The sequence below is a fragment of the Oculina patagonica genome, chromosome 5 (assembly GCF_052425735.1).
Source record: "Oculina patagonica isolate OP01 chromosome 5, crgOcupat, whole genome shotgun sequence".
NCBI lineage: Eukaryota > Metazoa > Cnidaria > Anthozoa > Scleractinia > Oculinidae > Oculina > Oculina patagonica.
In genome coordinates, this window is record NC_135762.1 from 30,790,411 (window position 1) to 30,805,616 (window position 15,206).

General features: G+C 41.2%; 1 protein-coding gene across 1 annotated transcript; it reads left to right on the forward strand.

Annotated features, from left to right (window-relative positions):
* Positions 1-1,706: 1,706 nt before the first annotated feature.
* LOC144654293 (cubilin-like) lies at positions 1,707-12,742 on the forward strand. The gene is made up of 10 exons (XM_078514395.1): positions 1,707-1,793; positions 2,738-2,773; positions 4,083-4,454; positions 4,816-5,187; positions 6,074-6,445; positions 6,687-7,061; positions 8,136-8,897; positions 9,923-10,306; positions 10,643-11,020; positions 12,099-12,742. The coding sequence occupies exons 1-10, from the start codon at positions 1,733-1,735 to the stop codon at positions 12,290-12,292; spliced, it is 3,306 nt and encodes a 1,101-aa protein (XP_078370521.1). The 5' UTR covers positions 1,707-1,732; the 3' UTR covers positions 12,293-12,742.
* Positions 12,743-15,206: the final 2,464 nt, after the last annotated feature.

The window sequence follows — 15,206 nt, forward strand, 5'->3', positions numbered from 1 at the left end:
TCTTTTTCCAGAAAAGACTCCCACCCAGAGGGATTGTTTTAGTTCTAAAATACCATATTTATTCTAATGGGAAATGCTGTATTTTATTTCAAAACGAAAAAATGTACACATTTTAGTGAGAAAGTTAGGTATTAATTTTAATGCGAAAATTCATTATTTGATAAGGTACAAATATATCTACTTTCCAATCCAATTACTTTAAATTGACTGCGATTTGAGTGTGAAAAGTAAAAAAGGTGATTTTTAATATGATTGAATAATCTCTAAATTTCACATTCCCGCCTCTGAGCGCGTCAGAAATTGCTGAAGTAACTAGTAGCTGATAGTTTTCAGCTCTGAATGTGAAGCCGGGGAAAAACCTCATGACTTAATCCGCCCACTGCAATGTGTTTAGCTTATCTAAATTGTGGCATTTCATCTAATCGGGCCATTAGTGGGTCTCGATTGAATAAAATTTGAAATAAATTTATTTATTTAGTCCGAGATTTCTTCGTTGCGGAAGTTTGCCGTTGAGGCCAAAAATTATTGCTGTGTGTTTCCGCTTTCAGATATCAGTCGATCGCAAAAAACGTTTTCGCGAAATTAAAGATAAAATTCCTATTATTTTTAAGAAACAGCCCAAAATCTTTTGATTTTTGTGAATTTCGCGAGTAAGCCTACAGGTTCACGAAAAGCAAAGTCTCAGAAATGAAATGCACTCTTTGACTCTAGGGGTAAAACATACGAAACCCCAGGGGAAAAACTTATGAGAACCCAGAGGAAAACCCACAAAGCTCAGAGGAAATGCATACAAGGGAAAACATTCGAGATCACAGCGGCCCGGAAACACACAGACGGCTCGGGGGAAATACGTACGAGGCCCCAAGGGAAACATTCGAATGCCAGTGGAAAAAACAAGGCTCGGGGAAAATGCAAACGAGACCACAGGGGAAACATTCGAGATCTCAGTGGAAACACACACACGACTGAGGGGAAATGCATACGAGACACCAGGGGAAACATTCGAGCCCAAGTGGAAAACACACAATGCTCGGGGGAAATGCATACCGACCCCAGGGGAAAACATACTCAGTCTCTCAGCCTCTCAGACTCGGGAGAAAAACATAAGCGACAACATGGCTTTATCCCAATAAAAGAAAAAAAATTGAAAAGTAACTCGTATCTCTATAACCATGAAACGCTCTGTTTTGTCCTCCAATTAAGGTTAAATCTAGACCTGCATTACCCCGGGTCAGTGGTAGGGTAGGGTGCACTGCCACGGAAACGAATGCCGAATCTCTGGAGGTTTTTCGAGATTTTTGTCTGCACTTTGTAAGGACGAATCTCTGACATCAACGCATTTAGTAAGGTCTGTACATGTTACAGGTAACCTCGTCCCCAAGCACGCCTATGCTTTGAAAGGGAAACGTTCAAATTTCCTGACCTTTCCACTTGGAGGGGAAAAGAGGCCTAGGTTTGAGATTGTGTTACGGTGGGATGTCCGCTTGTTCTTCGCGCTAGGCTCTTTATTTGTTAAACTTTGGGCGAAATTATACCAAATTTTGCCATCGAGTTACTGGTAAAATAATTTATTTTTTTCTGCTTACAATCAGGTTCAATTCCTGTCACAGTCGTGGCTCTTGTTGCAATTTCCTGCCTCGCGTGACCTTGTAGGATCGCGTGACTCTCTACCTCTTTCGCCATAAATGTCATGAAGTCAGATCTAAAATTAGCTATTTGTTTGGAGCTGTGCATGGAGATTAGCGCCTTGGCCTCGCGGTGTCAGGCTACGGAAAGAATGCTCTTATTCTTCGGTAAGTTGTATACAATATGCGTATATACATCAAAAATAGTACTTGGGAAAAGTTACATCGATCGGTTTTAACACATGCCGTGTCAAATACGATATCGTATGGATTTTTTAACCCCGGAGACCTTTGTTGGGTCGCTTTCTAATTTCACGGGAATTTACAGAAAGGGATTTAGATCTTTGCACCCTGTATGTTCTGTGCCATGATTGAAAGTCGGTGAGATGTTCTTTAACTCTCGGTAGAATCATGTTGGAAACTGGCCGCCTGAGGCTTTACATCATATATTCAGCCGCTTTGCTTTTGTTTGCTTATGCAAGGCGAAAAGAATTGTTGGGAATCGACGTGGCTAATATAATCAATAGTCGCTGAAATACATGTAAATAAGTCGATTTTTTCAAAGTAATATGTGTTTGCAAGGATCGTGTACATGTACTGCATGTATCGATAGCCAGGCTTTTTTAACCTCAGTAATTAAACTGATAAAGAAACTGTCGCGAACGTTTCACGACGCCATATTAATTTGTCGAATCTTGCATGTACAAATAAAACGTGTTAGCCGTGCAAGTACGACAAAAATGAAAAGCATGAAGCAAAATCAATGATAATCCTTCCAAAGTATTGTATTCATTTAGCCGAATTTTAACCGGGAAGCCAGATCGGTTGCTTATAATCTCATATAGTATAGGCTGAAGGTGAAATATCTCGTAGTTTTTAATAACATCGCATTATGACAGGTACACAATAGCACATTTACTGTGCATATATAATACCTCGTCACTACCCAAATTGCGAAACATCTTCATTTTACACACCTAGTAACAGCAGATTTACAAGATCTTACAATATAGGATGGAGAGTTAAGGAGGGAAATGTATTTTTTCCAGTACAAATTAGAGTTTTAGTTTATTTCTCAATATCCAAAGCAACACTTGTTGTTTCTTTTTCAGGTTTATTGGTTTTGCTCAAGTCGCTGGCTACAGAAGGTGATATTTAATACTACTTTTATATTGCTAGAAACTGTAGATCTGTGTTGAAAATACCGTCAAGCGAGAATGGTAAACAAAAAATTCATGCCAAAAACTCTTTATGCTGATTTACAACGTTCTATTAAATTAAAAAATATATTTGGAATAGCCAAATAATCAGATCATTGTCACTCAAAACAATATGACAATCTGAGCAGAATTTCTTTTGTTCCGTTGTCGACGGAACGTATTTAATTTTGTACAAATAACTCCCATTCTCCTCCCCGTAAGGCCCGTTGAACGCCGGCCACGCAGGCTATACAATTATTACAAAATCTCATCGCCCTTCATGAGAGGGGTGTTTTGGACGAAAAGTATAATTTAATTTTCGAGATCGGGCATCGATCCTTTGTCAGCTTATGGCTAAACTCTGCCAATATTCAAAGGTAATATTTTAATCTTTGAAGAGTAGAAAAGGTGGCTTTGCGGGCAGAAATTACTCATGCAAATCCGCCTCCTACGCAGACAGTAAGGGCTCGTCACGCAATCGTGGAAGGAGGATCGCGTGACAAACCCAAAGAAAGTCTGTGGGGAGCTCATCTTACTTGGGAAAAAAAGAAGCTACATTGAGCCTCGTCCAACACCCAGACCCTATACCACTGCTTTAACAAGTCTTATAAAATCCTATAAAAAAGAACAGGGGCTTTTGTCACTGGACTTCAACAGTATAGGCTCGATTTCCAGCCGCTTTTCGGGGAAATGAGCCCGCGCTCCTCCCCCCTCTCTCTCGGGGAGGAACAAAGACCGGACTCGAGGAGGCGGCGGAAATCGAGCCTATCAACAGTACGGATATCTTCCAACATATTTGGCATTATCCTGCGCAAGGGTGAAAAAAAGAACGCGAAAAAAGAAGGCCTGATCGCAGGTTAATTTGGCGTACTATATAAGCACACTGAAAGTTTCATCCTTTCCCTAATACAAGGGTATGTTCACGATTTTGTTTTCTTTCCACACAGCATTGATCAGTTATGCGGGCAGCTTGGCTATATTAAGCTATTATGCAAAATTAAATGCCTTGCTCGAATACCGTAAGAGAGGTTCAAGTCCAGCATTAGAATACATGCTTTCATTTGGCAAGGAAATTAAGAAGCTGATCTTGAAAATGGCAAATGAACCCGTCACTTACACCATTCCAAACTCGTGGTTAGAGTGGGGGGGAGGGCGTGGTTAATACTAGTGCGGGCATCTTGTGTAATCGACAGGAGCGATACCATGGCTGATGCAGTATTTATAAAAAGTATCTGAAATATATGTTGATATTTTTTAGGCTGTAGTGCTAATCAGCATTCGACTGCCAGTTTAACAGCTGGAGAACACATGCAGATGTTACAGAATGGTACTTTTTCGCTACCATCTAATTCCACATGCCAGTGGAATATCACAGCCCCTGAAGGAAAGGCGATTAGGATTGTTGCCTATGCTGTGAACTTCAGTCTGCCCTGCGACGAGGAGTACTTTAGGATCCACGACGGCCCGGGGGAATCAAGTAAAATACTTGCAGAATATTGTGCGAATAGCTCCAGAGACACTTCTAAATCTTACTTCTCAAGTGGCCGAAGTTTGTGGCTCGAGGCGAAGAAAGGCCTAATCAATTCTACCAGCCGTGTGCTTGTGTTTTACAGAACGATCGACTATAAAGGTAAGAAGAAAAGAGGAAAAGTACTCCATGTCTTATGAGCGTATGATCGTCTTGATCGCCTGGAATGAGCGAAGACCTACGACATACGATCGTTTGAGCCCTAGATCCAGCACAATGACAGCTTTCAATAAAAGAGCAAAGCCTATCTTCCCAGTTATTACAGTTTTACGGCGAAGTACAGTATGGCAGTTAGAAGGATAGAGCATGGGCGATCCAAGCGATCGTGATCGCCCCAATCGGGCGATAGAAACGATCGGGCGAACCCGAAAGTAGGGTAAATGCCTCCCCTCCCCTCCCCTCATCCCACCGTACTGTGAACAGGACCGTAAAGATGCTATGCTTTCATGTTTATATTTTTCAGTCTGTAATGCAAATCGTCATTTAACTGCTAGTTTAACAGCTGGGAACGATGTGCGCATAATACAGAATGGTACTTTCACGCTTCCATTTAACTCCAGTTGCGAGTGGAACATCACGGCCCCTGAAGGAAAGATAATTAGAATAGATGTCTTTGTTTATGACTTCGATCTTTCCTGTGACAAGGAGTATGTTAGGATCCTCGATGGCCCAGGGAAATCAAGTAAAATACTTGCTGAATATTGTCTGACCAGCACCAAGTGGGGTAACGACCGATTCTACTCAAGTGGCCGTAGTTTGTGGATCGAAACAAAGCAAGGCATTGGCAATTATAGCACCTATTTGCATGTGTCTTACAAAACGATTGACTTTGAAGGTGAGAGGAAAAATGCCCAGTAAAAGTACCCCATGACTTTTAGAATGAAAGTCGTTTAGCCGCTAAGCTCTACGCTACCCTACGCAGTCGTTCTTTGGCGCGATAACCCCTAAGAACGACTGCGTGGGAGGCTACTAAGCTCGTGGCAGGCCCGAAAGTAGTGGAAATCCCCCCCCCCCCCCCCCACTCCTCACCTAAGGCAGAACTGAGGTCACTCTGCACCGACGCGAGCTGTGGAAAGATTCATTTTTCTTCCCACAAAATTGGATCTTTTATAACATAGAAAAATGGTTAAAATAAAGAGGCTCGGCAACTTTTTGGACACTTTTCATCTTTCGAGCAACTGTTTTCCTTTCGAGCAACTCTTTGCTATTTCGAGCAACTTTTAGCAATTTCTAGACGGAAAATTTCCGAAGATTTTTCGAATGTTCTTCGAAGGCCATACGAATGTCTACGAGCATTTTTCGAACTTTTCGAAGATTAACGAAATTTCCCGAGGATTTGCGAGGAAGTTCAGAAGATGATTGAACTTTTGGATCATTCAACATTAAAAACCCGTCAGGAAACATGACGTCACGATATCTTTACGATTGTTCTTTGTGAAGGAAATTCAACAAATTGTGGCATTAAAATCTTATTAAGATATTTCTGTTGCAGTTAAATTACATGAAGATGCTTAAATCTCTTACCTTTAAAGGAATATTAGCATATAGTATTCGGGAAATTTTCCTATTTGAAAGCAACGTTTTGGATTTTTTTTGGAGCAACTTTCGAGCAACCTTTTGGGAAGTTTTGAGCATCTTTCGGACAGCCCTTAACCCTCGCCTCCCCAACCGTAATGCCACTATGCTTTCTCGCCTAATGCATGTTGTGTCACTTTTTTCAGACTGTTCTCTAAACACTACCTTGGATGCTCCGTTGTCGCCAGTGGAGCACAACTTTTCCAGCCCGTACTGGCCTGACCGCTATCCCATAAACAAGACTTGTGGATGGTACGTCACGGCTCCTGCAAATCACACAGTTGTGCTTCATCTCACATACAGATTGGATCGTTACTCCATGAAAGACAAAGTGGAAGTTTATGATGCGGATGGCTCTGAGCTCAGTCTCGTCAGCGTTTACGGTGGAAGTCTTAATAGGAAAACCGCCACGGTATACTCTAAGTTCCGCCGTTTGTACGTCTTGTTCAAAAGCGACGATGAAAAGAACGGGATCATGGAAGAGGGATTATTTGTATCGTACACAGCAATCACTCCAGGTAGGGACTCTTATGCCAGTCACTTTTATGGGAAAATTGCAAGGCGTGAGGTGCGCTGAGACAGAGAGGAAGTTGTTACTTTTGACTGTGTGGAGGACCGTGTGTGATATTGTACTGTTAAACCCACTAACCCATTTCCCTTGGATTTGCCCTTCAGTCATTTACTATCGGCTATTTCGAACTCTCGCTATTTCGAACTATTTTTTGTAGTTTTTACCGTTTGTAAATGTTTCTTTAACAGCCCATTCCTGTTCATCTGGGAACTCTTGGGACGAGAATCAGAACATCGTGCTGAAAGATCCCTCCGGTGTCATCAAAACCCCAGGGTATCCATCAAATTATCCCCACAACTTGATACACCAGTGCTACTGGAAGATATTTGCACCCAAAGGAAAAGTGGTACGAGTGGATTTTTCGTCGTTTCGACTTCCGAGGGGAACATGTGTTGATGTCGTCAATGCGATAAATAACAAATTTCCGATGAAAACAACTCACTGCGTGGAGAAACCGTCATTTGTTGTTTACTCAATGACAAATGAACTCGGCATCAAGGTCCAAGAACACTACGGTCTCACTGGCCCAGGATTCACTGCGAACTACACAGTGGTGACAGCAGGTAAGAATGAACGACTTTCTTGCCGCTATTTGTATCGTGACACGGCACTCCTCCCTCCCTTGTGCATAAAGGGGTGTGTGTTGTGTGACGGCCCTGGTGACGACAACAGAGGATGCAGAGAAGACCTACAAGTCCTTCATTCTCAACAAGACATGATTATGTGAGAGGCTGTTAGACACATAGCAGATAGTGTGGAGTTCTGGTAAATGTTGTAAAATGAAGTCCAAACCAATTACAGGACCAATTATTTATACGCGCTGATGAACAGCGCAGCAAATCAATCACAGTTTAGTTGTGCCATGCAACTGCGCGCAGTGTTGCCGATACTAGACACACGTTAGACCAAGTAAAAGCAAAAAAAATGTTTCTCGTTCGGATTTCTATAGAAAAGGGAGCGGGTGGGCGCTTATTTTTATTATTTGTTTTTTTCTCCTTCGTCAAATTCTCCAGAAGCGAACTTGCAAAATAAATCCTGACCTCTCCAGTACGGACCTAGCGTGCCGAGGCTTTAAAATTTTGGCCTGATTTCGTATTAAAACGCAGACAAATGCGATTTCTTACAAAATTTTATTGTACTTAATTTAGGAGTTATCTGTAACGCCTGTTGGTCTTTGTTCGTTCCAACTTTCCCAATAGCAAATATTAAAAAAAGAGTAGCGACCCCAAAACAAAGAAGCGGCGGGGACGAGAAACATTTTTTTTACTTGGCCTTAAAACTGTTACACGTAATGTTAAACAGCGTTTCCGGTAAATACTGTTTGTTTTTAATCTGAATCAACATACATGAAAAATAAGGGGTGTGGGCGGGGGTGGCGGAGTTATCACTGAGAAAATGGAGGGAACAAAACAAGAGAATAGCGAATAACTTGCATGTATAGAAACTTGCCGGGCCAACTTCCAGCCTAGCATCCGGGGTTACTAACCACACGGTTTAAAATCGAATCATCTTTCAGATTTCCCTTTTTCGCGTACTAATTTAGACCGCGGTGAGCTCAGTGAACGCAAACGAAAATCAAATATGACATAACTTTTCTCATTACAAAGGCACTAATCAAGCATTTTATCTTTTTTTAGATTCCTCTGGAACATGTAGGCCAAGTGAAAACAGCACCGTGCATATGGCTGGTGAAGGGATGAGCTTTGCCAGTCCGGGATTTCCCCTGCCTCCTGAAAACGGATCGTGTAATTGGAACATCTCTGTACCCCCTGGGAACTTTATAAAACTTATCTTTTGGGTGTTCGGACCATGTAATAGCAGTTATGCGGAGGTTTATGATGTGACAAATTCTACATGGGTATATCTGGGAAAATTCTGTTCTATAACCACAGCACAAGAAAGAGTGGTTTACTCTAAAGGCAACAATTTGCTAGTCACATATGTTACGACGTCGCCAGCTTCATCTAGCAGTTCTACCCGCGGCTTTTTGGCTTCATATGAAACTGTCAAGGCAGTCCCCGCGACATATGCGTGTTCTAGACCAGGCGGTCTTAGAACTGAATTGCATGGCACTAGTGGTGACTTAGCAAGCTACCAATATCCAATGCCTTACTCCAACGACGCTAGCTGTTCATGGACAATTGAAGTACCAGTTGGTTACCTCATCAATTTAACGTTTCATTCGTTTGACTTACAACAATCCCAAAATTGTCAAGCGGACTATGTTGCGATTAAGCAAGGAAAATATTACTTCAAAGCGGATGAGATAGGCAGATTCTGTGGTTCTTCGCTCCCCGGAGTAATTCAGTCAAACACCTCAAAAATGTACGTGGATTTCGTAGTAGACAGTTCTGGAAGATACCCAGGATTCCATGCAAGCTACGTTGCAGTTCCCAACCGTAAGTGATACCATAACAGCTCAATTCAGCCCCTCCCCCGCGGGGACTTATTTCTTTTCTAAACCTTCTGTGGGGGTTATTTCAAAAATAACATCAATTAGGGAAATAAATAAGAATGGACTTGTTAATGTTTTTTGCTGTTTGGTAACAATTTTCGCGGGGCCCAAATGAGGGCGTGGCGTGGTGGGGCTATTCAAAAATTGGACTTCCGGTAGGGGTAAAAAAAGAGGTATATAATCCTTGAATACGATAGGGAAATATTAAGGAACAAGTGATGAGTCGTGTAATAATATTATAGAGCCTTACCAAGGGACTTTTCTGGTGTTTACAGGAGATAACTTTAGGGTCCTTATCTTTGCCTCCAATGCTACCGTCACCTGTTTACCATGTGATCTATGTTTTGGTAAAATCTAACCATTCAGGAAGTATGAGAGGTTACAGGCTGTTTTGCCTCCCGGTGACAAACGTTGCGACACTAGAAATGAAATTAAATAGTGAATAAATGAAATCATATATTTGAACTGCGAATGGAGAATAAATGAAGAGAAGATCCTCGCAGTTATGAACACAACTTAAGCAGATGCAAAAATTAAGCCTGAAAAAATGAGGCTTGTCGGGACTCAAACCCTGACCTCTGCAATACCGGTGCAGCGCTCTAACCAATTGAGCTAACAAGCCAACTGGGAGCTGGCCATTAAATTGGTTCGTAATATACCCGGGAACGATGAAGATCAAATAATATATATTTGAAATCATATATTTGAACTGCGGATAAAGAATAAATTAAGAGAAGATCCTCGCAGTTATGAACACAACTTAAGCAGTTGCGAAAATTAAGCCTGAAAAAATCAGGCTTGCCGGGACTCGAACCCTGACCTCTTCGATACCGGTGCAGCGCTCTAACCAATCGAGTAAAATTAATGAGATAGATAAAAAAAAAAGTTCTTTCTTTCCTGGCTCCTTTTATTTCCAGATTTGATTTCACTTGTGCTTTTAATAAGTAAATGTCCTTTTTTCGATTTTAGCTGCCATGGGACCGTGCAACACCCAAGGAATAGACAATGTCATTCCACTGAGTGGAGAATCTGGACGGCTTTACTCTCCACTGTATCCACAGACGTTTCCAAACAAGATGACCTGCACTTGGATTATATCAGTACCAGAAGGAAACTTTGTGATGTTAAAAATAACCTCATTCTTCCTGGCTTACATTTGCAAAGAAGGAACAAATCTTGAAATTCGTGATGGTCAGAGTTCAACGAGCGACTTGTTGAAAACTTTCTGCGGACAGACCTATGAGTCTGCGGTGTTTTCCAACGGTCGTTATCTCTGGGTTAGGTTCCAGTCTTCGCAGGATTCATTCCAATATGGAACCGGGTTTAATGCTTTATTTGAGACAGTCAACCAGTGTAAGTTCACTGTTTTCCTCCTGGCCAGTGATTGCATAAATTGTGATCCCTGTCAGTCTAATTTTATAAGTCAATCTTTTGTTATTGAAGGCTTTCAAACTTGCTTTATCTTCATCGGTGCGACAGCGATCTGCGTATCAAAAATATCTTCTCAGAAAATAAATTTTTCTTAGGCTCTGTTCCAATTGCTTCAGGACTTTGATAATTACTTAGCACCTTGCGTGCACAGCCCAAGAATCAAATTAAACTTTATTTACCAAGGGTCACACAAAATAGTTATATTAAGTTATACCACATAAATTACTTGATTTAACCTTGACTTAATTTTATATTTAGTACCAGCTTCATTCTCTTGCACTGCGCAAAATCTCCGCACCAAATTAGAGTCAGAAACCGGAACATTGGCCAGCTACAACTACCCTCTGCCTTACGATGACTCTGTGGAGTGCGTCTGGAATATCAATGTGGACACTGATTACAAAATCGAACTGTCGTTCGATTTCTTTAATCTGTCCGACTCCACTGACTGTTCTGAGGATTACGTGGAGGTGCGCGATGGAATGTGGGATACAAGTGATCTTGTAGGGAAGTATTGTGGAGCAAAGAAACCTTCAAAGATAACGTCAGACGCCTGGGACTTGCGCATCGCATTTAAGTCTAGTGGAAAGACGAAATACCCCGGATTTAAGGCATCCTACGAAACAAAGAAGTCAAGTAAGTGATGAAAAACGTTTAGAACCATGAAAGTATATTTTTCTTTGTTCTTTCATTTCCTTCCTTTCTTTCTTCATTCCTTCCCTTTGTTTCTTTCTTTCTTTCTTTCTTTTTGTTTTCTTCATTGCTTTTTTCTTTCTTTTTTCCTTCTTTCTTTCTTTTTTTTTGTTGCTTGCTTGCTTGCTTTCTTTCATTCTTTTTCTGTATTTCTTTCTTTCCTTTTTAAGCGATGGCGTGACATCGCTTTATGCCATCGAACGATCGGTTCGTTTTGTCTGTTTGGCCCGATCGAACAGAAAATCAAGTTTAACTTAACAAGAAATCGCCGCGTAAACACAAAAGCAAAATACTTCCGTGCAGTTAGAATGGAACACTACAATGTATAAACTAAAGAGACTTATTATACATGATGGGGTCTATTAGATTTAGCTGACAGAAATTTTTAATTCTTATAATACAAAGGGACACTGTGAGCAAGAGACCGTTTGACCTTTCTCGCAGCTAAAAAGCTTGCTCGCGCGTATATTTGTTGAGACAACATAGGGAAATCTAAAAAAAGTATAAAAATATAAAATAAAATATTACTGTTGTTCAATTGAGAAAATCTACGAAGAAAATGTATTATTTGCATCCTTGGTCTGTGAATTCATAACAGCTATACAATCACTAACAAGCTTCTTATGTTTAAAAAATGTAAGCTGCAGTTGGATAACAGTTTTTTTCACACACAAGGTGTCAGCTACTTTTATTTACTTTAAGTTTTTCCTCAAAATTATGTAAGACCCCTTGTGAAACGCCATCGCTTCTGCATGCATCGCGTGCCATTTTTTACTTTCTTTGGTGGTTTCATTGTTTCTTTCTTTCTTCTGTCTGTCTGTCTGTCTGTCTGTCTGTCTGTCTGTCTGTCTGTCTGTCTGACGGCCTGCCTATCTGTCTATCTGTCTATCTGTCTTTCCGTCTGTCTGTCTGTCTTTGTTTCATCGGGCTTGTCAATATACTACAAGACAAGTAAAAATTACATCGACACTATACACTTAATCAGTTAATGTCTTACAGGATATATGAATTTTCTCCGTAGCCGATGTTTTATACATCCTGAAGATCGTGGGAATTTGTCTTGGTGCACTGTCTGTTTTGTGCATTGCAATTTCTGGCTGTATCACGTGCTACAAGAAATCACACAACCAAGGTCACCCCGGAATGGTTATGCAAGGCACAGACAACACTGCTCATGTCGCTGATGATACAGTGAAACAAACCACCAGTTTTTAAACTTTGTATTTTTTTTTTTTTTGACTTGCCGATTCAAAAACAGTGTAAGTACTAAACGAAGGAAGCCATGTGACATGACCCGCCATGTAAGTCCTGTTACTTTGCAGCTACGAGCATGGCTAAGGTACCAGGGCCGTAACAGACTCGTACCCAGACGTTACTTGTTCGCCCTTCCCTTGATGCATTGCGCGCCGCCCAAAACGCGAGAGAAGCGACTGGGTACGAGTCTAGGGCCGTAGCCAGACCTTTGCCATAGACGAGGCAAAATCTTGCTAGTGCAGAAAAATTTGAAATCTAAAAGCTATGAATCTCTTTCAGTGACATAATTCATGACGGGGTTTTTTTGAGAAAATTAATCTTGTTCAACTTGGGACTATTTTCCTAAAAAAAAACATTGCCTCTTGCTAGTTACGGCCCTGGGGCCCGTTCTCGAGCCCCGAAAAGTTAACGGGCCCGAAGCCAGATCTCGAACCCTTGATTAAAGAGCTGTTTCAGATTATATGAGGGCCCACACAAAGTTTCAGGCTTTACAGTTCTCTGTTTTTAAAACACAGATAATTTAAATTGGCTTTCGGGCCCGTTAGTGTTCGGGGCTTTCGAGAAACGGGCCCCTGGATACGTTCATGCTCAGAAAGTACTCATACTGTTATTTTTGTGATTGGATAAAAACCTTACATAATAATTATTACAAAGATTTATAAAGGAAACGAATATGAGCCTGCTAAGCGTCTTGTATATAACTGGGAATATCAAGCCTGAAAAGCTTTTTATTACAAATGCATGGTAATATATGCACCACGTGAAAACACAAGGTCATAATGAGCTGGGTATGTGAAATCAACCAGTTTCACTTCAAAAGCTCAAGGGCCTAAAGACATATGGAAACTACGAATAGTGGTCCAATTTGGTTAAAAATTGCCATGCAAGTGTACTGAAGTGTACTCATCTTGGTGTACTCATCTTGATGTACTAGGTGCATTTCATGTACGAGAAGACCAATTCGCCAATTTTAGTTCCTTTTACTGAAGAGCAGTAAAATCCCAGTGTCAGTGTCCCTTTAACGGGATCAATCATGGGTTACCAAAATTTTGGGATCGCGAATTGAAAGATAATCACAGAAAACGGAACCGTTGAAGCACGACAAACCTCGTTACGACCCTTGAAAGCAGGCTGTCTCGCAGTCCGTTATTTAAAATGCTGAGGATCACGGGAAGGATTTCGCAAGAACATTGCGGATCATTCTTCCCAGGATCCATAGCGATGGTCGTAATCGGTAATAACCAAAGAAGAGTAGGGGATCTCCTTGTTATAGATATTTTCTTATTTGGGAAAACATTTTTTTTTACATGTTAGTGGTAAATATTTAAGAATTATCCTATTATGAAATCGCGCGGAATATCGTCTGTTGCCTAAGGCGAGGCCTTAGGCAACAAAATGCATTTTACAGTTACTGACCAAACACAATCTTTTGAGCAACGTCTTTGAACCTAACGTATGTTTGTATTATATACTGGAAGATATTATTGTAACAAGCAATGTAACACAACGGAGTCTGTTTGTCATCCGTCTGAACGTTGTCTGATAGACAGAGTCAAGCGTTACATACCAACTGTATTTTCATTAAGGATAAAACAGTTATGTTCGCCAATATGGGAACGTTAGGACTAAAATGTCACTTAATGGTGGAATGATACTGTTTGTCTGCCTCGTCTCCAAATGTTTGCCTGCGCAGCTGGTAAGCGTTCAAAAGGGGATCCGTAATATACCCCATCTACCTTCTTTAAACCCCCCGGGGGGTACTCAGGTATATTTTGGGTGGGTGTACGGTGCCGTCTGGGTCTCAAAGTAACACCCCGTTTTAGAAAGATTTTGCATTTAAAATGATACCCGCTCTAGAAAAACGCCAATTTCCCCCCTTTTTTTTTTTTTTTTTTTTTTTTTTTTTTTTATCTTCTTTTTTTTTTTTTAATTCGGGGGGACCCCCCCCCCCCCCCCCCCCCAACGCTTGCTATGTAGGCTATCCGGGGTAGCTTTGAACTACAATATAATAAAGCACGATATGTACATTTCGCCGATAAAAAATATATTAAAAATAAGGTTAAAAGCTTTTAAAAATATTTTTAACAGCTTTTAACCTTATTTTTAACAAAGTACGTGTAGTTTTGGATGCTCTGTAGCAATCTTAGAGTCCGGTATATATATCTTATTAACCATGCGCGAGGGCCGATGGGCGAATATGCCCGAGGCGACGGACGAGCGCACGAGTCGACAAAAAAGACCGAGGGGCACGCCCCGGCCCGAGCAGTGGTTAAGAGAACCGAGTTGTAGAATGCACCCGGTAGAAGATTCATGAAAACAGTCGGCCTTTTACGCGCGCTATAAAATGAGTTATATATTTCTGTTTTAAGTCATCATTTTCAAAGAAAAACTCCGAAAAAATCTGCGAAAAAAATCTGCAAAAATCTTGCGCAATCGCGCGAAAAATAGCGGGGACATACGGGAAAACCCGGTCTAATACTTGGAAAATTCGGCCCTCGCGGGACCGGAAATAAAGCAATCTGATTGGCTTATTTAGTTATTGGCCCTCGGACCACCTTAGTCGTGTAATAAAAGTTGGTACTAGACCTCCTTGGGAGTGGATGCCGGGTGGATGGGTCCCCTCCCCTCAGAGGTCAGGGTTTGACCGTGATCTGGGCTAGACAACGGATGTTCGACTCCTCTCTTCGCCAGGAATTGCTGAAAAACTCCAGGAAAAGCAGCGTTGGACTAGCGTCCTCAGGAGCGGCAGTATCATATTACGGAAAATGCTTTTGTGCGATATTTACACACGAAAAAACCATCTCGTATCCAGATGTTTTAATACTCACTTTCCCGAAGGTTGAGAAGATCTGGGTACGAGATTTTCTCTGGCGGT

Bases quoted from the DNA above. Each gene is read 5' to 3' on its own strand.
- LOC144654293 (XM_078514395.1), top strand. From the start codon at position 1,733: ATGGAGATTAGCGCCTTGGCCTCGCGGTGTCAGGCTACGGAAAGAATG. The intron at 8,898-9,922 runs GTAAGTGATACC...TTTCGATTTTAG, and splicing joins CTACGTTGCAGTTCCCAACC to CTGCCATGGGACCGTGCAAC. The intron at 10,307-10,642 runs GTAAGTTCACTG...TTTTATATTTAG, and splicing joins ATTTGAGACAGTCAACCAGT to TACCAGCTTCATTCTCTTGC.